At 40.1% G+C, this 13,870-nt stretch overlaps 2 protein-coding genes across 3 annotated transcripts in view; both read right to left on the reverse strand.

Moving 5' to 3' along the window:
- Nucleotides 1-737: 737 nt before the first annotated feature.
- Nucleotides 738-13,870, reverse strand: part of LOC131236920 (uncharacterized) — a 90,984-nt gene continuing 77,851 nt past the window's right edge. The window contains exon 7 of the mRNA XM_058234455.1: nucleotides 738-845. The gene's annotated coding sequence lies outside the window, so the exon portion shown is untranslated. The remainder of the gene's footprint in view (nucleotides 846-13,870) is intronic.
- The window catches only part of LOC131236919 (uncharacterized), a 45,587-nt gene continuing 32,454 nt past the window's right edge, over nucleotides 738-13,870 (reverse strand). Inside the window, exons 10-15 of one of the 2 annotated variants that reach the window (XM_058234453.1) lie at nucleotides 8,125-9,334; nucleotides 6,974-7,324; nucleotides 6,477-6,714; nucleotides 2,296-4,949; nucleotides 2,045-2,199; nucleotides 738-1,173 (exon numbers count right to left, since the gene is read on the reverse strand). In XM_058234453.1, coding sequence (XP_058090436.1) covers nucleotides 918-1,173; nucleotides 2,045-2,199; nucleotides 2,296-4,949; nucleotides 6,477-6,714; nucleotides 6,974-7,324; nucleotides 8,125-9,334 — 4,864 coding nt within the window. In that variant the 3' untranslated portion in view covers nucleotides 738-917. Of the gene's footprint in view, nucleotides 1,174-2,044; nucleotides 2,200-2,295; nucleotides 4,950-6,476; nucleotides 6,715-6,973; nucleotides 7,325-8,124; nucleotides 9,335-13,870 lie in introns of those variants that run through there. The other variant, XM_058234454.1, reaches the window with a different exon arrangement.

Consider the following 13,870-nt stretch of genomic DNA (forward strand, 5'->3'; position numbering starts at 1 on the left):
AGTTGGACCCACCTAATCATTAGCCAACTCATATGGCAGGAACCTATCGATCTATAACACGTGACCTTAACGTATATTAAGCCTGTCCATTTTGAGGGATTGAGCAATTAAAATTCCATGTTTGGATCAATCGTTCATTGTAATCAATCAATCGATCGTGGCTCAATTAAAATTCCTTTCTTATATTCTAATTTAAATTGCATTTTTGGATGGTCACTTAAAAATCAACATTTTATTCTGATAAGTAGGGGCATGATTGAGTAATCCAGATTGTTTGTTTGTTTTGTCCCACTGCCAACCTTTGTCCAATGATTTCAATGCAGGGCTTACCTTTACGGCAGCTTGAATAAAAGCGAGTGAGCTCCAAAACCATATGGAAAATTCAAACAATTCAATTTAAATCGTCACAATTGCAGAACCCATTGTATATAAGCTGATCAGCTTAAAATCAGCTTAATCAACATTAGTGTTGAATTTCAGAACACCCGACTGCTTTCATCTATACCATCCATTAGAAGTCTGCAAATGGCCAAGAATGGACAGTCACATCATTTTTATAACCCATCTAAAGGGGAGTATACAATTTGGATGGTTTAGTTCAAGTGGCATATACAGTTGCATAATTGCGCAATCAGGTGGACTATAACGTCCACTATTGAATATGACATAAATGGTGTGGGACCCGCCAAAATCAAGATTAGCATAAGACCTGATTTTGGGGGATCTCTACACAAGGGGACACCTATAACTCATCACAATCTCATTACTTGAAATTCCATATATAAATGGAGGTCCATTTCTTTTCTTTCTTTTCTTTTTTTTTACTTGTTTCATTTACACAAATCCTTGTACTATAAAAAGAAGAAGACTTATCTTTTATTGTTCTTACCTTTTCTCTTTTGCCTAGACTAGTTATTTTAATTAGCCCTGTTGCCCTTGCTTTGGTTGCTTGGACCAGATGTTGCTGGTGCAGTAACCTCTGCAGAAATTTCCTTTCCCTTGTTGCCCTGACTCTGGTCACTCGAAGCAGATGTAGCAGGGTCCTCCTCCACGGTGTTTTGATTACTTGGTAAAAATAACGAGTCCAAGATGGGCTGCAGCCTCGGCCTCCACTCCCGTAACCTTTCAGAAAGCATCAACACCGTCGGAAATTTGTTCTCAAGTTCCTCCTCCCTGTGGATGAAACTCATCATTCAAAAGAAGAGACCGAAATAGACACCCACTAAATTACAACATTGTGGATGCTATTTTCACAAAATTAACAGCAATGGGCTTTTGGGATATCTGACATGGTGATTTCAACTTATGCAGCACATGCAGTAAGTTGAACACTTGCTCTATGCTGACCATGTTAAACACACGCGCGCGCGCGCGCACACACACAAAACACTCGGGAAAATGCCCAACATTTAACATAAACAAGAATCCTACTAAACTAGTGGAGAAAGAAATAAAGAATGGAAAACTACCAAGAAATTAGTTTAGAGAGTAAAGTGCAACAATTCAACCTGTTTCGGAGCTTGGAAAATAAATGGATAGAAAGGGACAATTTCTTTAGAAGTTATTTTTCAAAAAAAAAAAAAAAAACATTTCGAGAGAATTTATTAGAACAATTTCTATGAAAACACGTTCTAGGAAAATGTTTTCCAACAAAAGCGAACTTCCAACAGGGAAGCATGTTCTTTTCTTAGAAAGTATTTCCTCCCAAATATTTCCCAATCTCCCAAACAGGACCCAAACAGGAAAAAAAGGGAAGATAATCAATTCCATGAAAAATCAGAAAACTGTTTATGTAACAATTTGGATTCAAATAATTTTTGGTGTTACCATAAGCTACAGAAAAAAGAAGAAATCTCTAACTTAGTTGCCACCATCTAATATTGTAAAATATGGCCAAGGGTCTGTTTATTTGCACCAAATTTCAATTTCATGATATATCATGAACTTATGCACCAAATTAGACTGATTAATAATGAAATTGCATGATATTTTTACAACTACACCCTAAAACAATAGAAACAACAAATCAAAAAAGGTTGCTGACCTTGCATCCATAGCATTAGAGAGCTGTTTCAATTCACTGATCATGCTTTTCATTTCTTTGGTCAACTTGCCATCAAGATTTTGTTGATGATGTTCCTTTTGACTCAATAGGGTTGTTGCAGCATCAAGAACTTGGAGGGATACCTCCACCCCAACCTTAACAACATAAATAACACCATTATCTTTGCATAATTTCTGATTACAGTTTAAGATTACAAAGGGAGGGAGGATAAAAAACTTCATCACCAGTACCTTAATTTGAGGGGCATTCAATGCAAAGCTACCTGCATTTTCAGAACGTCCACTTTTCATTTGGTGGATAATATCAAATGTTTCCCACAGACGACTGTATTTTGTTTGCAGACCACTGTTATCTATTTCATTCATACTCTCCAAAACTCGGCTTTCCTTCACAGGAATATTTGAACGGAGTTCAGTATAATCTCTGCCAGTGTTGCCGCTGGAAGAATGATCGGTTCTACTTGAATTTCCAACTTGCTCTACATGCTTGCGATCTTTCAACTGGATGCTTTTTGGGTCCTTCAGAAACAGTAAACGGATAATATGCTCTCTGCTTTGAATCGACTCCGGGGTGACAATCAAAGCATTCAGATTCAAGAATTCTGAGCAATTGTTTTCTGAGCTGACAACCACTAAACGATTGCCAGTTGCTTCCAACGCTTCCGCAACAATTCTTAAAAACTGACCTCTATCTCTCATTCGCCCACCTCTTCGAAGCTTATCAGAGAACTGCTTAGGCAAATCTGAAAGAATTTCATTCCTAAGAAGCAGCATTGAAATTTTAGAAAGATCCCGTTCAGAGTTCAGATAAGCTAAACTGATTATGACAACTAATCTAGACATCAGAAAATGATAGTATGAATAGGGAGCGGACATCATCTTGACCCATTCCCTCAGGCCCCGTTTATCATTCAGAAGCTGTTCAGCTGAACTTGCCATGAATTCCAGCAATTCGGCTGCCTTACTTTGAAACTGTGCATCTTGAGCTTCCAAACTGGGACCCAAAGAACCCTTCCAGACTTCGCAAGTAGCCATTTCAAAGAAAGTTGATTTGGTAGTATAGAAGAAGCTGCCGCCTCCCAGGCAGGATGATGCCAAAAACATAAGACACTCAAATAGATACATAAAACAGTGCGGGGATATGTAATCAAATTCTCTCCAAGATGCTGTGAATGTGCTTGCCAAAGCTTCTTGGAATTTGCAGAGTAGAGGAATTCGTTCAAAGCCGATATCCATGTAAGTCTTCAGCAGTTCAATGAAGGCTTTCCATGGTGGCATCTGATCCAAACAGATCTTGATCTTCTGGTACAATTCTTCAGTTAACCTTCCAGAGATAAATATCAGCATCACAGCCCGTCCAATCTGACCGTGTGTCAACCTACCATTCTCAAGACTGAGATTCTCTATGATGATTTCTTCGATTATATCTCTAGCAATCCCACTCTCACGCATAGCAACCATGCTCTCTGTTAGTGATTTTCCACAATCAAGCGGAAAGATTATATCAAGAAAGAATCTCTTAGACAGTGCAAGCGATCTTTTTAGCTTCCCAACATAGTATTTCAAGTCAAGTAATTTGGATTCGTTTAGAAATTTTGCAGTGCTGAACATATGAAGGATGACTTGTCCTTGGCAAAATAACGGCAAAGTTTTCTTGCTAGAAAAACCATGCAGAAACTCAAGTCTCTCCAGTACTTCCATACCAACAGAGGGCAGTTCCAAAGCAAAAAAGTCCTGTGAACATGACATAAACTGATGCGCATTCATTGAAACCATGTTCCGATCCCGTTGCAGAGAACCCATATCACTCGCTTTAATCCAACATGCCTCTGAATTGAGCGCAGTGAAGGTATTTTGATTATCCTGTTTCCGCACTCCAAAATATTCCAAACAAAATTCTTCATATGCCGAGCAGTCTTTTGCAACAGATATTCTGGGTAGTTGAACATAAGATAAAACATTCAGAATCATTTCCTTCCACAAATTCCAAAAATATATCAATGTTTCAACAGAGAAGGAATTTTGGGCCGCCATTTCATTCGCGTGCTTGCCCAAATCCAAAACTGCTGCTGATTCCCAACGAAAATTTGAGGGTTCTGACACTAGATGGATGTCAAGAATTTTACGGGCAGCAAATATTTCCAGTCTGACATTTTGAAATTTCCGAGCAGTATTTAAGTAATCCAACAAGTTCAACCAACTGGTGGCTTGGTCTGACAATACACCTACCTCAGCACATATGGACTCATAGAAGAAATTTGATGCTTTCTCTGCTAGCGATTTCGCCTTCATTAAGAGAACCTCTTTCTGTGGGAATGGCTTAAAGGGCCAACCCTTCCTTCCACCTGCCCAAAGAGAGCTCATAACAACATGAAGGATAATCAAGCGTGACGCGTTATCGAAATGTCCAGCTTTCTCAAGGATGTCAGCCTCAAGTAGGAGATCGCCTTTCATTCTCGCAATGTCGGCAGCCTCCATATAGTTTCCTGATTCCATCTCAATCACAACCAGCTCATCAAGAAAATTCCTCGACTTCAAGAAAGTACGGATCAAGTCCATAGAAGGGAAAGCCTTAACAAACTTCATCATGCGTTTAGAATCTCCAAGTTCATGATAGTGGAGTGCACAGATCTCCAAGAATGAAGTTCTAACCCTATCTACTTCTTGACCCTTGAAATCATCTGAGGACGAGTCTGCCTTCCATTGTTCTATGAATTTCAAACCCAAATCAAAAAGTTTTCCTTTGGTGCAAACAGACAAGCACTTGGAGAAACATTTTCCTTCAGCATATACCTTAGCAGCTAGAAGCCAACATTTGGCCATATCAAAACAGTCCCCTGCATCCTCAAGCTTTGACACACCACATTTCTCCCAATAAATCATTCCTGTTTCAGATATGTCGCATGAGATTAACACCATTATATAGAAAGAAAACTGCGATAAAAAAGAAGAAGAAGATGGAGAAGGAAAATCACCAATCATATGATGTTTGCAAGGAGCTAAATATTCAATGTTATAGGTGCAAATGGGTCACAGGTAAACTGAACAGGATAAACAAAAGGTACAGATCATAGTTTCAACCCATTAGATTGGACGTGTTCCAAAACATCACATCGAAAATTAAATGGGTTAAGACTTGAAGCCTTTAAAGTGACACGCCCAGGCCACACATCAGACATTTATACTAAAGCAATGCAAGAGTGGATCCTTCATGTCATCTGATGATAGGCGTGTGCGGGGGGGGGGGGGTTGTGTGGTGGTGGGTGGGCAGGGATAGGAATACAGGGGGTACAGTCAACAGTAGCTAAATGCCATCTAAAAGCCATATATCTTTGTATAGGAGCTCCACTGTTAGAGTATAAGTTGATTTTAGAAAGTTTCGGATTCCTTTTATTTGCTACTTCAATTACATTCCAATCCTATTTGGTTTAATTAGGGTTTTCACTATATTGCATGAGGAGATTTGATTTATATGGTAAGGAACAATATGAAGAGGTTGTACTTCTTGAATGTTTTAGATCCGGTATAAAGGACTCTAAACCCATACATACAAATAGAATGTGGATTTTTTTTCAGTAAACTACAGATTTCAGCATGAGCAGACCAAGTCACCAAGGTTTTTAAACTTGGTGACATGGATCGACATGTTCAGTCTTAAGTCGAGTCGCAACTCATCGAACTGGATCAGGTGTTGTACTGAATCCAAGTTGACTGGTCTTAAAACCATGGTTTTGTTGTGCCGGTCTTGAAGAGTGTGTTGCAATTGAACAAAATGTGTTGTTTTTTCAAGGATCATGTCTTTTGTTCTTTTCATCTACCATTAGTTGCTAGATATATAAAGGATGGGTATGGAACACCCAAAAATAGAACCAGCCAGGACCCGCTTCAGACCCATCCCTTTAGATTCCCAATATAATTTAGACTTCATTGTCTTTCATTACCTCTTACATTTTCATAAATATATTGTAAAACTAGAAATTTCATTTTAAGTAGCTTCCTTTAGTTAAGGAAGTTAGCTAAAACCAAAAAACCTAACAAATAATGTGGCAGGATGCTAAATAGGAAGTCCATCTCAAAGAGGAATCAGAGGTAGGAAAAACTGACTCAAACCAGACCCAAAAAAAGCTGGGACACTAGTTAAATGTGTCTGCACTAGATCATCTTAGCGCCAACCTAAACCCTCACTGACAAATCTTATTTCAACCTGGTCCTGACCCAAACATTAATGAATCAGGTCTGGAGCTGAAATCCAGGCCCGATTATAAATAGGCTGGGTGTGGAACCCAATTGCACTTGATATAACAAAGAGAAAAACCAGGAAATCAGCTAATCCAGAATCATACAAACTGCTACCAGTATAGATAGTCAATGCATCTTTACAAACAAAAAGGGTATGTAAAAGTGAATCAGACCTGCTCTTTCATACTCCTTGAATGTTATAAAACATTTTGCAGCTGTTTCAGCCTTGCCAATGGATACATAAATCTCAGCAGCTTGTGTCAGTGCAGTCCGAGCCTCTTCGAAATTTGTAGAAAGAATACGTTCAGCATGAGCATAATGGCCAGCTGCTTTTGCCCACTTCTCCCTGAATTCATCTCCAGCCAGTTTGAAACACATTGTCGCCATCTCGAAGTTATGCTCATTAAAAAGCTGTAGAATAATTGAAACAGAGGTATGTGTTTTATAAGATATCACAACAATTGGGAATATTATGCAAATCATAAATGCAAGAAGAGGCTGCAGATAGGTCTGTTGATGTCCAGGCACAATACAAGCCCATTTCCTTTTCAATCTTAAAAATCAGAACAAGACTGACTTGTGACAACCATAAATGGAACTGGATCAGATATGGCCAAAAAAGAAAATTGACAGCCCTAGCTACCGAAACCGAAATCACAACAATACATACCTTGATACCACGCAACCTCCAATCGTCGGGAGTGCTTGCTGCTCGCATAGCCTGCACGAGCGAGCTATCCAGTTGTCTTACTTGCACAAGATATAACTTCTTCCAGTAGTCAAACATGGGCTTAGAGAATTCATCAATACTCTCACAAATCCACAGCCGTTGCCTTGTACGAGTAATGGCGACATATAGTTGTTTCAGTTCTGAACAAAGGATACTGTGCTTGGCACTATCAAAACATGGAAATGACCTTGATTTGGAGTCAAGAAGATCTTGCTCTTCCATATAATTATAGATTACTCTCCAGTGATTTTTCAAAGGTGAAGCACCAAAAAAGTTATATAACAGTACGTCCTGCACAAGCAACAAGACAGGAATCTAAGAACGAAACCCAACCAAATGCATGCATAAGCAATGGAGGAATTAAAAGATCCTCAGTCATGTGCAAGGTATTCAATAATAGTAACGGTGACGTAACGGATGTTACGATATGAGCAGCCCCTGTAACAGCCATTACGGCCCTATAATGGTCTTCTTCTTTTTTCTTTTTAGCAAAAAGGTATCGGCCCTACAACTGTCAGTAAGAGGCCTGTTTTGGACCTGTATTGGTCTGTTATGGCCTCGTATTGGCCCATTGTGTTGGTTTCAAATCTACCATTGCAGCCCGTATTAAGTAAGAGGCACCACCGTTACCATTACGTAACATAACCATTTTTTAATACCATGGCCATGTATACGAATGGCAATCTCCGGCACCTAGTTCCTATAAGAAAATATCACAATTTGGTATCAATACCATTGATCAGATGGGTGCAACAATGGATGGATGATGACAAGCCCACCTAAGGAACCATTTAACTGTTCAATTGTTCACTTGACTGCAAATAGACAGTAAATGAACAAAATGAAGCAACAGCCACATTCATAGAGAGAGGGAGAGCCAAAGGGTGCATATGAAGGAACATCCAACATGGTAGACATTTAGGGCATTGTCCAATTAAGGTGGGGGCCATCAGACCACCGGTCTCGATCAATGATCCATTAGACCCAATTATAGGAAGTAGGAACTAACGGGTGGAGACACCATGCATATATTCAGGTAGAGGATCATTAATTCCTGTAAACAGTCAAATTGATAGAGTGCTATATACCACCTGAAATTCGAGCCCTTTGCACTCAACAATTGTTAGAACAAGAGCTTGCTTTCCAACATGGTCAAATATTTGCTTCTTATCACAATCATCACGAACTAAAATCACTTGTTCAGCTCCAAACCCTACATTCACCACACCCCTAGTACTTCCACCACCCCCAAAAATTGTTATAATGGCGTTCTCATCATTCCCAGAGTCAAGTAGCACCGGTGCTTCTCCATATATGAGACTAGTCTCAGGACTTAAAAGATCAATCGACAATGGAAAGAAGCGATAGAGCAAGTCGATGACACTCTGTGCCAATTTCAGTACACCTGCATGAGTTCGGAAGTTCTGATTTAAATGGAAAATCTCTGAGACTAGATTATCCTTTTCCTTCCCTCTCTCCTTAGATCCACTACTCATTCCATAAAGGAACTCTTTGTAGAAGAGAGATCTTATGTCTTGGAACCTGAAATCAATTCCCCTGGCAATAGTTTGTGCTGTGTCGCCAGCAAAAACAAAGCCTTCCTGAACATTTTTGCATACATATTTGAAAAGTGCTATCTGTCTCATTGTTAGGTCCTGGACTTCATCGATATAAACAAATTCTACCGTCTCGGCAACATGGGCTTCACAACGAAGTCGCTGGTGAAGGTCAGTCACCAAATCAGACAAATCAAATTCTCCTTTCTGTGCTTTTTTCTTCTCGTAATCAAGGAAAATGTTGTAAATCCTCTCTCTTTCTTCACTGCTTAAAGTGGACACCCGGCCCTCAGAAAGCATAAGGTAACCCTCCCTCCTAAGTTTACCATCCAAGGCGTCACCTGCCTCTAATCCACCCTTTATATGTGAAATGATTTGTGTGAATACTGTTGAAGGATCGAGCTTCTTTGTCAGCAGTGCATTAAAATGAGGCCAGTAAGTCGCTATGAAGCGTTCATAGGTAACCTCTTTGCTTCTGATAAACGCTTGGAGGGCAGGAGACTTTGAAACTCCTCTTGTATCCATAGAAAGCTCCCTTACACTGTGAAATTTATTGAAGTACGAGTTCGACAAGGTGCCATCAAGCATCATCAAGAACTTTTGGAAGGTAATAACAAGAGGATAATGCCTTTGTGGTATATCAATAAAACTATCGGGAATATCCATGAAATCAGTTAAGCTGTCGCTGATATCATGCATATCAGTAGAACTAGCACTACCAGAAGAGTCACCACCAGAAGTAAAGCTGGAGGCAAAAACAATAAATCAGATCTACTTGGCTTTAAAAAGGAAAAATCAGATAATACCCAATCAAAATCACAATATTTTAGAAGTCACTCCAATAAATAATGGTAAATGCAGAAAGCAATAAATGAAATATGTATCACTTCCCGAAAAGGAACAACATAAGATAGTAAAACCAATTAGGGTCTTAATAAACTGAACTGAAAACCAATTTTAAAGGAAGTGGAGATATGAAACTTAAGCACGACAATTGTATGAACAGGGAATTACACTATCCAGTTTGAAAGTCCCCCTGATAAAAGAAGAAATCATCTCCTTTAAAGATTGAAAATTTGTGGGATTGAAAGCAAGAACATTTCAGCAAGTCAATTGCTTTCACAACCATGGCACAGCGCATTACACCAAACATTGAGATTCCATATAAGATGCACTCCAAGATTGTGGAGATCCGTGAATTCACCAAGAAATATGATTTTAGGAGTTACTTAACATGAATACTGAGCACATCAAGTATCACATGCTTGACAAAGAAATAAGACTATGGTCATGATATGGTTACATTTAAAGAGTTATTTATTCCACATGAAAATGCATGCTTCAGACCAATTTACCTACTTGGCACATAATCATTCCAGACTACTTGGCACATAATGTAGGCCACGCTGTCCTACATTGAGGATAAAGTGATAATAACCTGGCGTGCAATCATAATGTTATTGGTGATTCATGTAAACAAAGCGAAAACGATGAAGGCTTTGAGGAAAATGATTCTCCTTTGCTTTTCTATGTATTTGAGACAACCCTGAAGGGTTGAATATATAGAGCTTTACAACGACTATATAAGGTAGAATGATAAATACAAAATCTTCTACTTATACATCGTCTATCTATAGAATCGGCTATACAAGGCATGTGGCCTGTCTAACATCCCCCCTCAAACTAATGCTGGTCATCAACGAGTAATAGTTTGTTAACTAGAAAAGAGTGTCGTGTAGAAGTGAGGGACTTCGTGAGAATGTCGGCAATCTGATCATGGGATGCGACATGTGGTAGCGAAATGAGCCGAGACTGAAACTTCTCGCGGATGAAGTGACAGTCAACTTCAATATGCTTTGTCCGTTCATGGAAAACCGGATTAGAGGCAATTTGAATGGCACTCAGATTATCTACATGGAGTGGAGTAGGATCTTGTAGATGAATACCCAAGTCAGAAAGAAGTCCACGTAACCAGATAATCTCACTACAAGCTGCTGACATTGCTCTATACTCGGCTTCCGTGCTTGATTTAGAAACAGTGACATGCTTCTCACACTTCCAAGAGAAGTGCCGAGAAAACACAGTAGCCAGTGGTAGATCTGCGTGTGAGAGTACGACAGGCTCAGTCAGCATCTGAATAAGCACGAAGGTCCAGAGGGGCCGTGGAGGAGAAGAACAGAGATCGATCCAGAGTTCCACGTAGGTACTGTAAGATGCGCAATACTGCAGTCATATGAAGAGTTCGAGGAGCAGAAACAAATTGGCTGACAACTTAGACCGCGTAGGCAATATCAGGGCGAGTCGTAAACCAGACTCTCAACCAAACGACGGTATAATGTGGGATCCGCAAGGAGTTCACCATCGTCACGGCCATATTGAACGTTAAGTTCCAAAGGAGTCTGAACTGTTTTCTTATCCGTTAAGGAGGCCAAGGCGAGAAGATCCTTGGTATATTTATGCTGGCTGACCAGGATTCCACGTATAGAACGCGAAAATTCAAGTCCAAGAAAGTATGTCGGATGACCCGGGTCCTTCATCTTGAAGGATGACTTCAGAACTTCCTTTAATATCGAGATGCCAGTATCATCGCTACCAGTCAGAAGTAGGTCATCAACATAGACGAGAACAATGACGATTCCATGCTCAGTGTTGCGCAAGAATAAGGATGGATCATGACCACTTTGAGTAAAGCCAGCTCTAGTAACAACATCATGAAATCGTTGGAACTATGCCCGAGGGGCCTGTTTGAGACCGTATAGAGCTTTCTTCGGGCGACAGACTTTATTAGCAGGGATTAAAGATCCAGGAGGAGGTTTCAAATATATTATTTCTTGGAGGTCTCCATGAAGAAAAGCATTTTTTACGTCCATCTGAGTGAGTGGCCAAGAGCGAACTGATGATACTGCCAGAAGAGTGCGAACAGTTTTCATCTTGGCCATAGGAGCGAATGTCTTATCATAATCAATTCCGGGTTCCTGTTTGTATCCCTGAGCCACAAGCCGAGCTTTGTATCGATACAATGATCCGTCAGACTTGAGCTTCACAGAATAAATCCATTTACTGCCAATTAATTATTGGTCAGTAGGTCAAGTAACAATGTCCCATGTATGGTTATCATCCAATGCTGCAAGTTCTTCTGCCATAGCCTTATTCCAACAATCATGACTGGCTGCCTGATGGTATGAAGTAGGAATAGATACAGTATCTAGGGTAGTATTCATAGCAGACATAGAGTATATCAAGCAATCAGGCTGTTGATGTACACTAGTGGAATGACGTACCAAGATAGGATCTGGATCGGTTACGGGTATAGTAGGGAGATTAGTAGGTGATGAATCTGTACGTGGTCGTCGTAAATAAACCTGTAATGGACAAGGAGGTGTACTCGAGGCAACCGGAATGTCAGGAAAAATAGTTAGATCAGGAGAGTCTGGTGTGGGCGAAGGAGGAACAGATGAATAGAAGACAATATGCTCAAGAAAAATAACATTTCGTGATACTCGTACACGACGAGAGATCGGATCATAGCAACGAAAGCCCTTCTGAGTTTCTCCAAATCCCAAGTACATATATTTGACTGATTTTGGGGAAAGTTTGTTACGTTCACATGATGCTAGATGAACATAATATACACAACCAAAAACACGAAATGTGAAATATGTAGGAAGTGAACCGGTGAGAACAAAGTAGGGAGATTTACTATTCAGGACAGTAGGGAGATTTACTATTCAGGACTGTGGTTGGCAATCGATTAATCAAGTAGACTGAATGCATCATAGCTTCCACCCAGAAGTAACGAGGAAAACTCATAGCTGTCATTAAGGTATTGACAGTTTCGACAATATGACGATTTTTTCATTCAGCCACCCATTCTGTTGTGGAGTATCAGAACAGGTGGTTTGATGAGTAATCCCATGACCCTGGAGATATGTACGAAAATTTGTGGAGAGATACTCTCCCCCTAAGTCAGCGGAGAGTTTGAATTTTTACTCAAAATTGAGTGTCCACCATAGAATGAAATATTTTGAATTTTTCAAATACCTATGACTTAGAGAGTAGAAAGTAAATCCAAGTGTAACGAGTAAAATCATCAATGAATATAACATAATATCATAGTCCAGAGAGAGACATAATTGGGGAAGGGCCCCAGACATCCGTATGCACCAGTTCAAACATAGATGATGATTTTGTAGTATTTAGAGGAAAGGGAATACACTTACTTTTTGAAAGGCAACAGGAAGAACAAGAATAATCCAAATCACTTTTATTAAGATAAATATTCCCTAACATGCCAGAAGAAAAGAGCTGAATCAAACGATCAGAATGTGGATGACCCAGGCGAAAGTGCCAGAGTTTCCACATTCTATTTGCCGAACAAATATCCGAGGAAGAGGGAGAGAAGAAACAACGAGCTGGAGTAACGGATGGGTGAAAATTCAGCACGTACAAACATCCATGCCGCCTACCCTTCCTAACTACCTTCCTCGTTGCCAAATCCTGCACAAAACAACAATTTGGAAGAAATATGACTACGCAGTTATGGGATGTAAGTTGACCAACAAAAATTAAATTTGAGGAGAGTTTAGGGACATGAAACATATCACGAAGGGTAAACTGGCAATGGTCAGACGGAGAAAAAGTTAAGGAACCAACGGACTGAATGGGTAGTTTAGTATCATTTGTAGTAGAAATAGCCTGATTGCCAGTGTAGGGACGAATATTGCGAAGATGTGATACATCACCAGTCATATGATTTAAAGCACCGGAATCAAAGAACCATGGAGAAGATGCGATTATACCTGACATACCGTCTGCAGAAAGGGCCTGCACGATTTGTTGGAGCATCGCAGGAGTCAAAGGTGAGGAAAGACCTTCAACAAAACCAGTGGATGCAGTATCACTAACAGAAAGCTCGGAAGAAGTAGTCGCAGAAGTAGCAGAAAGAGCACGACCACGGCCACGACCTCGACCACCACGTCCACGACCGAATGAGGATGTGTAGGCATGTGAACGACAATCCTGAATACCATGACCAGTCCTTTGACAATAAGCGCACCAATATTTGCACTGAGTGACGACATGTCGTACTTTGTTATAGCCGCGACAAGTTAAAGGAGTGGAACCACGGTTTGGTGTAGAGGTAGATACAACAAGTGTCAGGTCAGATGGTCCCTGAGATGTCCCCTGAGAGAGGACTTGTAGTCGTTGTTCCTCGGCTAATAAATCATTACTAATCAAATTCATTGAAGGAATTAGGCTACGGTTCAAGAGAGCAGCCCTG

The sequence above is a fragment of the Magnolia sinica genome, chromosome 2 (assembly GCF_029962835.1).
Source record: "Magnolia sinica isolate HGM2019 chromosome 2, MsV1, whole genome shotgun sequence".
NCBI lineage: Eukaryota > Viridiplantae > Streptophyta > Magnoliopsida > Magnoliales > Magnoliaceae > Magnolia > Magnolia sinica.